Source organism: Manis javanica, chromosome 3 (assembly GCF_040802235.1).
Source record: "Manis javanica isolate MJ-LG chromosome 3, MJ_LKY, whole genome shotgun sequence".
In the NCBI taxonomy this organism is placed as follows: Eukaryota; Metazoa; Chordata; class Mammalia; order Pholidota; family Manidae; genus Manis; species Manis javanica.
In genome coordinates, this window is record NC_133158.1 from 51,435,374 (window position 1) to 51,449,556 (window position 14,183).

General features: G+C 36.4%; 1 protein-coding gene and 1 long non-coding RNA gene across 10 annotated transcripts in view; one reads left to right on the plus strand and one right to left on the minus strand.

The window, feature by feature from the left end:
• Positions 1 to 93: 93 nt before the first annotated feature.
• On the plus strand, positions 94 to 6,327 carry LOC140848381 (uncharacterized). Its single transcript, XR_012129157.1, has 3 exons — positions 94 to 501; positions 3,601 to 3,674; positions 6,139 to 6,327. It is a non-coding gene; the product is annotated as an uncharacterized lncRNA (long non-coding RNA).
• Positions 3,785 to 14,183, minus strand: part of SYNJ1 (synaptojanin 1) — a 70,754-nt gene continuing 60,355 nt past the window's right edge. For 6 of the 9 annotated variants that reach the window (XM_073231419.1, XM_017641912.3, XM_017641907.3 and 3 more), the window contains 3 exons: positions 12,581 to 12,689; positions 12,129 to 12,322; positions 3,785 to 6,788 (listed from right to left, as the gene is read on the minus strand). In XM_073231419.1, the coding sequence (XP_073087520.1) occupies positions 5,979 to 6,788; positions 12,129 to 12,322; positions 12,581 to 12,689 (1,113 nt within the window). In that variant the 3' untranslated portion in view covers positions 3,785 to 5,978. Of the gene's footprint in view, positions 6,789 to 9,291; positions 9,319 to 12,128; positions 12,323 to 12,580; positions 12,690 to 14,183 lie in introns of those variants that run through there. The other 3 variants (XM_017641910.3, XM_017641908.3, XM_017641909.3) reach the window with 3 other exon arrangements.

Genomic DNA, 14,183 nt, shown 5'->3' on the forward strand with positions numbered 1-14,183 from the left:
GGGCTGTTGTCCGGGAAACCAGCAAACAGACCAGGCAGCCGGGAGTGCGGAAGGCGCAGCCGACTCTCCGGCTGCCCGAGATCCCAGGGTGGGGTGGGAGGGAGGCCGCCAGGTCGGGAATGGGTGGGGCTGTGCCACGCAGCAGCAACCCCGGGGCCGCCCGGGTCCCAGCGGCATTTCCGGAAACGCCTCCCGCTGCTCTGCGCCCGGAGGTTTGGGAGGCGAGCCTGGTTTGCTGGTCCCTGCTCCCTGTCCCCTCGGCTCCGGTTCCTAGCGCCCAGGCGCCAGGGAGAGCGCGTGCTCTGTGAGGGTAGATGCGGAGGCACACGTCTAGGGTGGCTCAGTTGGCTGCTGCCGGAGTGACCCTCCCCAAACCATCCAGCCGGCCACCGTCCAACAAGTTCTGACAGAAGGGCAGTCAGGCCAAGCGCTGTTTCTTTCAGGCGCCTGGGACACGCGGCAGATCCAGGGCCACTGCTCTGATAGAGCTTATATTCCAGTGTAAGTAACAAAACAAAAATAAACGGACAAGACAAACTCGAACAGAGGTGTAGAGAAAATCAAACTGTGGTTAGCTTTTTGGATTGGATGGTGGGTAACCTGACCTGAGCCCTTGATAACAAGGCGCTAACAAAGCTATTAGAGTGCAAGGCCTCGCCCCCTGCTTACCTCCTTCGCAAGGCCATTGCAGAGTAGGATTTGATTTGAACATTGCAAGCACCTGCTAGTTCGTATTCCTGAAGCTTTGGCCTTCTGCATTCCCCAGGGCTCTGGGGGCAGAGTGGTGGTGTGACTACTGGCCTGGATATGCCTAAAGCCAATCCAGGGCCTCATGGGAAGGCTGTTAGACTGATACTGGATGGAATGGGTATGGAACCCAGGGAGAGGGGGTGTGTTTTCATCTCTAGTACTGTTGGGGCAGAGGTCACCCAGACCCTGGAACTTGTGCTGGTCAGATTGGCAAATGTCTCTCCCCACTGAGGGATAGAGGCCTACTGGGTTCTCAGCTCCAGCTGCTAGCCATAAGGTCGTCCCTTTATTTCTCCTGATTCCATGTCTGTATTCACCAGTCATGTATTAGAGTCTGTGGGTACTAATTTTACTAAATTAAAAGTGTGGAAAACTCATGCACTGGCCATCCAGTTTTGTTTAAATACAGTTTATTAATCATATGGTGGAAAATCTGCCAAATTGCCACAGATCAAGCCCTTGCAGTATCTTTAATCCTTGTCAGCAATGATATTTGACTTTGCAGTCCTAACTTTACTTTTACTGCCTTCCTTTCAGTGTTCTCTTAAGGTCTTTTTTTCTCACATGTCGTGTCTTTCAAATTTATATGTAGCTTTTTCTGTGTAGTTTAAGGAATCAAAAATCATGACAAAATCTGGTGTCTCACCCCCACCCAAGTGGGCTCTGAATTCCAAGACAAAGATGACACCTGTGTGGTCTTGTGCATTTTGGCTTATTTTCTCTGAATATTTTAGGTACTGTTGCCATTCTAGGATGAATGGCATCTTAGGGCCATTTGTTGAAGCATTTCATTCGTGATTAAAACTCTGGTTCCAGATGATTGGCTATTCATAATGGCTGCTAGGTATCAGGAAGCCAGAGTGGTAAAGAGAAAATTTTCTATGAAGAAAAAGTCACTTTTTAAGACCTAACGTATTAAAGTTCCCACATAACCCCTCCCTGATTCTACTCCCCTCTAACCCTTCTCCTGAGGTAACTGCTGTCCTGCATGTTTTTATACCATTAACACATTTCCCTATGGCTTTGCCATGTTTTAAATTTTAAATAAATGGCATCATACTGTATCATTTTGTAATTTGCTTTGATTCCATAATAGATTTACTAATATTTTATCCACTCACTTTCACTGCTATGAAATTCATAGTATTGCACCATATGAATATGCTACTCCATTCCCCTGTTGAAGGTTAGTTTATTTCTAGTTTTCACCAGTTTCACATATACTAGAGTTTCTCTATAAGTCAAACTTCTTGTGCTGGAGTATATGAACTTCACTGGACACTGTTAAATTGCTCTCTAGAATTACTGTGCCAATTTACCCTCTCAACCAATAGTATGAGTCCCCATTTTTACATGTTTGCTAAATCTTGATATAATCAGACTTAGATTTTTTTAAATTAGTAAAACAGGCATGTTGATTTCTATGTCTGTTTTTTGTTGAGTTTGGCTATCCTGTGTCAATCCCCCATCTGTAGTTAGTTTGTGGACCTGTAGATCTCAGGATCTGGCTACTGATCATGTGAGGAGGATGAACAGATAAGCTACAGACTTGAGAGAAGTATTTGTAAACCACATGTCCAAACAAAGGACAAGTATCTAGGATATATAAAGAACACTCAAAACACAATAGTAAGAAAAGAATGCATTTAGAAAGTGGGCAAAAGATACAAACAGGTATTTTACTGAAGGTATTAGAGGGTAAATAAGCACATGAAAATGTGCTCACCATGACTGCTATTAAAGAAACAAAGTCACAATGATATATCCACTACTAAAATAGCTAACATAAAAAACAGTGCAACAGCAAATGCAGATGAGGATGTGGAAAAATTGGATCACTCATAAATTGCTGTGTGGAATGTAAAATGGTAGTCATTCTGGAAAACAGGTTGGCAGTTTTGGAAAAACCCAAGCATGCAACTACCCTATGACCCAGCAGTTGCACTCTGGGCATTTAGGCATTTATCCCAGAAAAATGGAAACTTATGTTTACACAAAAACCTGTACACAAATGTTTGTAGTGGTTTTTTAAATAATAGCTCCAAACTGGGAAAAACTCAGATGTCCTTCAATGAGTGGGTGAACAGTTAAACTAACTGTGGACTACTACTTAGCAATAGAAAAGAATTAACTATTGATAGATGCAATCTCGAGAATTATGATAAAAAAAAGCCAATCCTGAAAAGTTATATACCATATAATTACATTTATGTAATGTAAATTTCAAAGTGGCAAAACTATAGAAATGTAGAACAGACTAGGGGTTGTCAGACATTGCAAACAAAAGACAGGGTAAGATGGGAGGGTAGTGGGAAAAGAGCAACATGAGGGATCTCTGGTGATGGGAGTGTTGTATGTCATTGTTAATGTCCTGCTTGTGGTATTATACCATAGTTTTGCAAAATGTTACCACTGGGGAAACTGCATAAAGGGTACATAGGATCTCTGCATATTATTTCTTAACAGTTGCACATAAACCCACAATTATGTTCAAATACAAATCTTTTAAAAGTGTATTATTCTGTATCTGTAACTTCTTAATCAGAGGTTAATGAACATAATTGAACTATTTAAGAATCAAGGTTATCGTTCTGAATAGCAAACACCTAGGGCTAAAAAAAGGCAATAATCACAGGAACTCCGTGGCCAGTCTCTTCTGTCTGGCTCTTCCTGTGCCTCTTTCCCCTCTGACCCCAAGCTGTTTCTTTTGCTATGGTTAGAAAAACATTCATGCTTCATGTGTTATGTTCAAGCCAACAAGATTTTGAATGAGGGCCTCTCTTACAGAATCAGGCTCGGGTACCTAAATGATGATTTGTAATCTCAGAATATCTTTCCTCTTATTTTTAGATAAGTATTAAATGGAGAAGTAAAATGGATGAAAATGAGGCCTTGAATTAAAATACCAGTTATGACAATAAGAGGTAATCCCCAAATGTCACTAAACCTGTGTATGCTATTGTATGTCACTAAACTTGTAACGTTCAAGGAAAATGGCTGAGAAAAATTCTTCCCTTTTGAGCAAAGTAGTCAATATGGTAAAGACAGGTATTTTTATTTCATATGACAGCACACTTCACAGGATATGTACAGAATGTTTGTGTACCACTGACTTCAGTACTGTACTTCTGTAAAGTATATAAATATTGTATGCCACATAAGCAATAAAATTCTTACATATAAACAGCAATCTACTATAGAGAACAAAGAATTCACAAAGAGATCCTTAGTGTCTAATGTCTGCTCTGCTTTTAACAGAACTGGTAAATATTTTAATAATACATAGAAGAATGGCTATTTGCAGCATACCTTTAACTTTCTTTCATAACTGTGCACTTTCAGCAACTTGCCAAACACAATTTTCCTGATAAAGGCTGAGCTGCTGCATGATATGTGTATTTTAGACAGTAGTTTATATTCAATAGGAAACATTGCTCATAGAACTGCAATCTGCACTAGTGAGGTTTATAATGAATTATTTTGCTAATGGAGAGCAAATACCATATACACTAATCACATAGATGTTAGAGCCACAGTTTCAACAAGTTAATTCACATTTTGAAGCGCACTGCTTATAATAATACTGCTGTTTAAAATATACTACTGCTGAAATGATCAGAACCCCAAAAAAAGCACAATATAAAACTCACAAGAGTTATTTCTAACAACAAATCATGGCTGTTAACAGAGAGAGGATTACTTCTATAAATATAGTATTTTGGTAACATTTGAGCATTTAGAAAAGTGCTTTTTCCTACTAGATTTTCTTTATGTGGTTAAGTGCAATGCAGTTTGCTGTGCTTTTACATTTTACACATTCTTAGCCAGGAACTTAATTTTCTGATATTCTGCCAAAGCACACCTTTACAGGTTAAATGTGGACAATGGACTTTAGGTGGACACATACAACTCTATGTAAAAGGAACATTAATATGAACCTTAATGAGTAAAGATGATTTTAACTTAAACTGACAACAAAACAGCATTGCTCAAGTTTTCTGATTGGGATTACTTAATGACATAAAAATACAACATTCTGTAAAACTTCTGGGTACTTCTCCGTAAAATAAAAGCAGGACTGGTTGCATACTGGCAGTGCAGGAGATAAAATCCACAGCTAGTTTGAGATGTAGCCTCTAAAAAATTTAAAGCAGCATCATAGTTGTGATATGTAGCTTCTTAAGGGGCGAGAACAGACACTGAGTAATTTAAAGCACTCTGAGGACTGCTGCTTCCTTGCTAACAAGTTCCAGAGCAAATGCAGCAAATGGAAAGTGCGGGAGAGAGATGGGTAACACATACCTGAATGCACAGAGGAGAGCCTGCGGGTAAGGCTAACATTCTCATTGGACTAGGTTAGCTGGTACGTGCTTTCCCAACAGATAAGGCCACAGTGCTATTTTGAAAGGGCTGGAGTGTCCATCTACATGACAGTGACCACAAAATATGTGCTTCCAGCTGCAAGAACCTCCTCCCAGAGGAAAGCACATGGAGGTGCTGGAGTGGAAAGTAACAGGATGTATGCTATGTGTGTGTTTGAAGGGGTGGGGTTTGGAATGGTAGAAAATTCTGGTTCTATAGTGAGATTATTCTAGTTTTGGATGAAAATTAGTGAACTACCTATATTTCATTTATAGCCATCCTTTTGATAATGAAGTATTGAAAAAAGTACTGTTTGAACTTTTAGGTAAAAATCTGGCCTCAGTTATATTCTAGAATTTAAATTATGAGTTTTGTAAGTATTTAAGTGTATATATGTGTTTATGCATATATACACATTTTTTAAAAAGCAATGCCTTTCAAAATTCTGTTTCAGTGTAAGTTTGATAGCTCTTTGGTAAATATTTATGAATACCAATTGTTAACAAGTATGAAAAGGCTGGCAGTAATGTCAGCTAGAAGTTGTTTGGGCTTTTTGAGATTCTTCAGAGAAGACTGATAAAATTTCTGAATAAGGATTATTTTCTAAAGTAGTTTTGAGCACTTTTTATGGTTACTATGCTTTCTCACTTATCCAAACAGAAACACACCAAAACTCCAGTTAATCAGAAGGATTTTTTCCTTATTTCCAATATACACATATTCCAACTTTGAACACATTAAATAGTGGTATTTCATAACATCAGTACACTTAACAATTACTTATTGCACATAATGAATAACTAATGCCCAGTTGTTCTGGCTCTATCCTGCCAAAACTAAAAAACAACTGCTTTCTATTGTATCCACTATCTTTCCATGAAGTCTACAGTGGGTGAGGCCTTAGATGCCAAGGTTGTGAAAGGATCTACTGGAGGGGTGGTACCAGGTGGAAGCAGAGGGACCAGAGGTGGAGGTGGTCTTCTTGATGGCAACACACAGAAAGAAACATCTGTACTGTTGTTCCAGGCATCATCAAAGGTCACGCTGGAGCCAGAAAATGAACCTGGTTGATTATCCAGTAAGTTTGGACAAGCTGACGGTGACTTCTCTTTCACACTGAAGTCCTTTTCTTCCTCGAAGGTTACCCATCCTTTTGGATTGCTAATTTTTACTGTAGGCTCGCCCTGCAAATCAAAACTGTCCTTAAAACCATCAAGTGAGAATGAAGGCTTAGTATTGTTATGACCAAGAGGCTTCAGAGGAGGAAAAGAACTCTTAGCAATGGGCTCTTCTTTGGAGAACAATGAAGTTGCCTCTGATTCTTGATACTCAGCTCTAAATGGGTTTCCAGGAGCAGCAGTCCTGTCAGTGAAAGGATTTGTGCTGGGTAAGGTGGTAATAAATGGGTTTGGAGAACATCGTGTATTTTCCTGGGATTTACTCCGGGCTGGTATTGGAGGCACTGCTGACACGCAACTTATAGAACTCAAAGTATTAATGTTACTTTGGGTTGCAGAAAGTGACTCAATCAACGTGTTTGGGTTTGCGGTTAGAACAGGTGACGTTTGAACAGATAACTGAGCCTTTGATATAGCAAGCAGATTAAATGACAGATCTTCAAATGGGTCACTCTTTAACGGTGATTCCAGTCTGACAGCAGAGACTCCGTTTTTTACCTGGAAAAGACAGCACTGCCTAATAAATGTAAATATATAAATGTATTTATGTGTGTGGTATACACCCCCCCACACACACACACACATTTAATACCCCTTCTTTCTGTCTCAATTATTCTTCATTTTTTGGAGAAAGTATACAAATTTGAAAGTAAAAAGCAGGTTTGTGTAGTTTGTTACTCAGGTGATTTAAGTAAGGTAAAACAACTAAACTCTTTTTCTTTAAAAACTCCCTACTAAATAAACACTTTCATTAAATACATTTCTTTTAAAATCCCAAGGAAATTAAATAGAGCTTATTTCATTCATGCAAGTACTGATATGATGAAATGGGGAACTGTACAGAATTAGCAAATGAGTTTTGTTCATGCCCAGTTCCTTCAAATGTTAGCACACATTTAAGAAATCCATATTTAGAATTTATGTTAAATCTATATATCAAACTTCCAACACCCATCTATGATGATTTGGTTTCACTGTTCTTTCAAATGTATTTTCATTTAAAGTTAATGTTACTATGGAAATCCAACTTTATGAATGAAAATTTTATTAGTATATTTCTTAAGCTGAAGACAATGCATCTTTTCCATTTCTACTTGTTAAAATTAATTTTCAAGGCATTCTTTGCCTTTTAAGTTCTCCTTTGTAAACTTTATGTGAATGTGACAATATCCCTTAACTGACCTTGTTCATCTTATAAAAATGTTCTAAAACATTTGTATAATCATTAATAATTAGTGATCAATCATAAGTTAATAATCATATGCAATGATTTTTAAAACCAGGGGTAAAAATCCCATTTTCTCTGTGGTATAATAATTCTAAAACTAAAAGAAGCTGTGCCTAGAGTGGTACACAGTCCTTGCTAGGTGACAGAGTTGGCTGTGAACTCCTACTGGTAGCAGTGTTCTGACTTACTTTATGGTCATACAAAATGTGCACTCTGCTTAATTCAAAAGAGGAGTGTAGCATGGCCGAGAGACCGAGCAAAGCCAATTTTTCTTATGGGAAATGGAACTATGATCCCGGCTTTATGAGCAAATTTAGCTCATGAGGTACTTCATTTTAATGAAAAAAGTAAATAAAACCGTCTACATAATTATTAAAATTAGGTAGATGACTTGTATATTTGTGCCAAATTTAAAGACAGGAAAAACCTTTGGGTTGGAAAAGACAGGAAATTTTAGCTCAAGATTAGCAATGTAACAAACTGGAGCACTACCCACAATGAATTTAGCAAGTTGTTGAAGCAAAAATCATAAACCTTTCATGAAGAATGCTAAAAAAAGAGCAGCAGTTCCAATAAAATGTAATTACATATTATGAAACAGTGCTCTGGTAGGAAGAGTGAAGGCTATTCACTTGCAAAAGGAAATGCTGTGGATATCATAATAAAGTGAGTAACTTTCAAGCACCTCATTGTTTTATTCAATTGTCCTAGAACATACTTTATCACTGAATAAACAAGCATATCTTTAACAATATGACAATAAAGTTGTAAAAAATTAAAAACTAAACATGTCACAGCTCTAAACTGATTCTAAGGGTATTAAAGGTAAGCAAACCTATATATGGAAATCTACTTGAGAGGCCAATTGCCATAGAAAACATAAAATTATAATTAACTACACTAACAATCTCTGGATTATTTATGATTAATATAACAAAATATAAGCTCTTGATTGGGTTTCCAATTCTCCCATGGCAGATAGAACAGTCCACAACATACATGTTACAGGAAAGGAGAATTTTATGCTTTGCACAGCTTAAAGTAGTAGGCCCCTGCCAGGTAAGTGCCACACATTTAAATATCTTTATTTTCATATCTAAAAATTTTTTCAAAATAAGTTAAAATAATTAAAATATAATTTGATAGAAGCAAGGTCATTTTGCTCAATCAGACTTGAAATGATCATCAGAGCCATACCACCATTCTCTCTATTAGAATTAATTTATCACCTAAGCAGGATTTGTGATGACATTAAGAATGGTGGTAGTTTTACAAAGAAAGGTGTTGGAAGGACCTTTAAATAATTCTGTTATACTAATTTTTAATCTTCCTAGATAATCAATTCTTCCTTACAAAAAATAATCTTGCTAACTAAAATTTGAAAATAATTTCCCAAAATAAACCTAAGAAAAAAATTACATTTTATATTTTTGTAATTAGGCCATTGTTAAAACCAAGAATCCATTTGGTTTTGCCAAAAAGACTTTCATATACCTAAAACTTACCTTCTTGAAGTCACACTTTTTAGTTTTGTTAATTTTCATTAAAAAAAAAAGCAAAAATGGTAAAGCATTAGCAAGACTAAAATGGTTCCTAAAAATTCAAGGTACTAAGAAAAGAAAAGGCAGGTTTTATGGTATGGTACTAGAACTTATTAATGTGGACAGGTGGTTTTAAAAATGGGTGAAGTTTTAGATGTATGAAGCAAAAGATTCATACATCTAATGTGCTAAGACAGATGAAAAGCACATATAAGATTGAGAAATAATCCAATACCTGTTACCCTGATGGTTGCTCCTGCTTTGAGAAAGGGAACACAGACATCAAAGGAAAGAGTTAGGAGGACAATCTGAGACCAACCAGCAACCCTTAGAAATCAGTCTTCAAAATACCTTAGTTGTGTTATATACAGAATCTGAGAGCAATGATATTTGCAGATCATAGCATAAATTCAAAAGATAATTCCAATTTCTTTTGTAATTTTGAATGAAAAATGTATTGTTGAATTAAGGCTCAAACTTGAATTATACCTGAGTTTGATCACTGACCATTTCAAAGTTTTGTTATTCCAAATAGGTTTTGGAGCCCTAAAATATTTTAAACAGCCTGTTATGAATGGAATATTTGTGTCCTCTCCAAATCCATATATTGAAGCCCTAACCGCAATGTGATGGTATTTGGTAATGGTAACAAGTAAAGCTGGGCCACGCAAGTTTTTATGTTTTAAAGACCTTGCTGATTTTGGGCAGAATTAATGAAGACTTGAAAAAGTGACTGAGTATTCAATACTAAGATTACTTCATATTACTACCAAAATATTACCTCTATATTTTAAAATCTCATTCTTTTCAATATATAGCCACTGCATTAGATTTTTAAAATTCTGTTATCCCTCACAAAGACAGTCTACGCACAAACAAGATTCCCCTTCTCCCCCCAAAAAAAGTGCATGTGTGTATCATGTTCAAAGGAATTTGATATCAATAACTTAGCAAGAAGAATATTTCGAATTTAAAACAAACATCTTTGGTACTTTTGATGAAATGAATATAAGATTCAAGAACACAATCTACCAGGCCATACACAAAACATGTGCTGTCTGCACCAAATTATCACCTGTTCCCATGAAAAACAATGGAAAATAATCTAAGAAAATGATAATATGGCAGTCACTGGGATATTCTTCCTGTAGTATTTTTGTGTCATAGATGACTTTCTACTGAAAATTGTAATCCTACTTGACAGTTTGCTCTTTCTGAAGTTTTCCAGAATACTGCAATTACCTTCGTAATGATCTAAGAATACTTAAGTCATTATAGGACTTTAAGAATAAAGGTTCACCAGAGTAGCACAGAGAAGGCACACAGTGGATCTGTGGCATCTTACTACACTGATGGACAGTGACTGCATTGGGGTATGGGTGGAGACTTGATAATATGGGTAAATGTAGTAACCACATTGTTTTTTCATGTGAAACCTTCATAAGAGTGTATATCAATAATACCTTAATAAAAAATTAAGTTAAAAAAAAGAATAAAGGTTCACTTTAACTGTAAAGTGGATACTCACTCTCTGGTCTAAAATAGTCAATAGAAAGCTCTACAAAAGCTAGTTTGAAAGTTTTTTGCCCTCCAATTACATTAAAAAAAAATACAATAGTACACATTAAGAAAGTGAGAAGAAAAATTCATGACTCACTAGAAGGGGACTGGCAGAAAGAAAAGAATAATAGGTTTTTCTTGTTGATATATCTATTATTGAAGGATTTCTACATTTTTTATGTATCTTCAACATCCCCAATCTTTTGAAAAATTATAGAATACTTTTTGGTATTATCAGCTTAAAAGAACATTTTATTTTTCTCAATTATATATCTTCCTTCAGCTTTTACAAATGTGACTATCTAATGATAAGTGCTAATCGCTAACAATATTAATATTGCTTTGAGTCATATTTACTTCAGTATCTGTTTTTCACCATGTACAATTATTAAGAAACTGTTAAGCTCTGCCAACTAGCTAGACATACCCAGATATCTGTAAAAATAAATGCAAACTATTATTTATAACTGCTTAAGGGACACTGCCAATGTGTAATATTTCTGTATTTTAGATCTTTCCAAAGTTAAAAGCAGCCTTTTGAAACTACATATTTCTTTGGTGTTGATGGCATTTTCAAGTTAAAAATGTAAAATAAAATAAAATTTAAGGCTAGACAACAAAAGTGTACTTAGTTAACAAATTTTAACAATTTTACTGAAATGTATACAACAAAACGAAGTAAAATAGCATCCAAACAAAAACAATTTAACTTGCCTGCTTATTCTATTATTAAAATAATTTGGTATATGCACCAGAAATCTTTTCAATGTGAGAACACTCTGGCATAACAAAAGTCCCTATGATCCTACGATTTTCACCCACTAAGGCAATGGCACTGTTGTCTGTGTGACACCAGTGAGGTGCCATTATTTTGGTGGTTTTATTTATTTGGCGAATAAGCCTGCTGCTGCATGCCCAAACCATCTCAACTGATCCAATAATGACTGAAACTGTTTGAAATAACTGAGGAACCCCAGTGCCAGCTCCACAACAGAAAAGAACTACTATGTGCATCTGGAGGAACAAAAGCATTTATTCTCTGATTACTGGAAATTGACCACAGTGCCAATGGTCAGGGATTGGTCTGACTGCCTGCCTCTCTAAGAAATGAAAGCCAAAACTAATATATTAGCTGTGAACAATAAGAAACACAAACTATTATTGTTCATCCCAATTCATTAACTAAAAACCCAGTCAGAAATACCAACAAGGTAATACACACTGGGAATCAGTTGGGGATTCCATAAAGAATCCTAAGCAAGAGAAAAACAAAAACAAAAAAACCAAACCCTCAAACAGCTAAACCGTGCATTTGTTATGTGACTAGTTTGAGATGCCAAATGACACTCATTTTGTTGAAGTCATATTTCAATATACTATTACTACCAAAAGGCAAAAATAAAAAGAAAATTGAATTTTGTATTTATTTCTTATAAAAGCTAATAATTTAAAAAGTATGTTCAAGGCTATTCCAAAGGCATCTTTGACATTTTTGCCAGTGGGGCTTACCTGCGGTTGTGATGGAGGTTCTGGAGGCAAGGTGTGGGACGACCTGCTCCGAGGTGGTGGCTGGGGGGCGGACTGGGGTGTAAGTGCTGCCACAGGGACAAGAGGCTCCTGCATCTTTTGAAGTGGTGAGAGTGGAGAAGGCTGCGCAGGAAGGGCAGCCTGAGGTTTCAGGGGTTCAGGAAGAAGAGCTGGACCTAAAAAATTAATGTTCAGAGGTTAGGTGTTTTCTAGAAAAACCATGTTTTGTCCTTCCTTTAGTGAAACAATAGGAGATTCTGGTCCCCCCACCCCTACCACCAAGTAGCCTCGTTTCTTATGGATAAAGAAGGTAGGCTATCCGTGTTTGTATCCAGCTGTGGCAGGTGAGAGACGACAGAAACGAAAAGGCAAAGACAAAGTGAGAGGAAAGAGAACAGAACAAAGCTGGTATCTCTGAACATGGTGGCATCTACCTTTCAGTACTTCTGGGGGTTTGCTTTGGCCTTCAGGAGTCAGTCTTCCAGCAGATGCCCGAGCCTGGCTCTGTGGGGCACTGATTACTCCAGCACGGGGTGGAATAGCCTGAAAATGAGGAAGAGAACATTTGAGACATTTACTTATTTTCAACAGATGAAGAGTTTGTGAAATACTTGCTTTTGCATCTCAATCTCCCTTCCGGTATTATCTCCCATCTTGACATTTTAATTTCTCTCTGTAGTCATTTAGTCCTAAGGCTTCAAGTCTTCCTTTTTATTTTTTACTGTTTACTGTGTACCAGGCATAATTAAGCACTATAAAGGCATTTCCATTTCATCTTCAAAATATCCTTCAAATATCCATAGCTATTATTTTATCATCTTTATTATAAATTAAGATGAAGATGTACACAACTTTCCCAAGGCCACAAAGCTAGAAAATAAAGCCAGGGTCCAAAGTTCTGACGAGCTGCAGGGCCCTACAAGGCTTAAGGAAAACCATACTGAATTTTTTTTTTAAACACCTAAGTAAAAACTGAGTGACTACCTCAACATGCTAAATTAAATACATGAACAACACACTGATGAAAAATATATTTTCTATTTTCATAAGTTTGCTCAAGGCTCTAAGCCTCCAATACTTCTTACTTTAAGCAAAAGTTATGAATGTAATCTCACAAAATCTTCACTTGTTTTCCCTATTCTTAAAGTATTAAATAGAATAAACTAAACTGTGTGGGAAGTAGTGCATGAATCAGTGAATAGAAATTTTCCTTTTTTTGAAAAAAGCAGAGTGAGAAATAAATAATTTAAAGGTACATTCCATGGACATTTTAATTCAGAGTGTAACACTGAAAACAGTAAAGGACATTTAGAATGATGTTACATAGACAGCTACAACAGAAAAAATTTATATCTAGAAATTTTGTGATAATTTCTTATTAGATATTAGAAGTAGCTTCATTAGTAGTTTCTTAATGTCTCACAATTTAAATTTCCCATGATAATTATAGTTCCCAGTTTCCACTCCTCAACTGGGCGCCTCCCAGCAGTCCTAGGCTCCACTAGATTAGCCCAAGTCACTAACTACCGGTTTCCATTTTCTTTCTTTTTTAAAAATTACTTGTTATATCCCAAAGAAAATTTTCATTTGGGTGAATAACAGAACAATTATCTACATAAGAGAACATATGATAAACATATAGAAACTACCAGTATTATATTAAACTACACTAGCTGCTCTCCTACTTTTAATACCATTAGAACTAGTTTTAGTATACAGAGCCCATCATAAATTTTCTTCCTGAAATCTTTTTAAATCCTTCTTACTGAAGGATGACTTTATATCCACATTACTCAGATAATATGATAACAGGTTATACAAATGTCATCCCTTCACAGACTTAGAGATTCTAAGATATTTAGTGATCATAATTAAAGTGTATCACTTTTACTCAAGTAATGAAGCATACTTAGTTATTTTTGAAGAATATGTTAAAAAATGTTAGCATTTATTGAAAGGCACCTTGGAGATCATCAAGCGCAATTCTCTCATTTTAGAGATAAGGGAATGGGGGCCTCTATGGGTCACATGATTTTC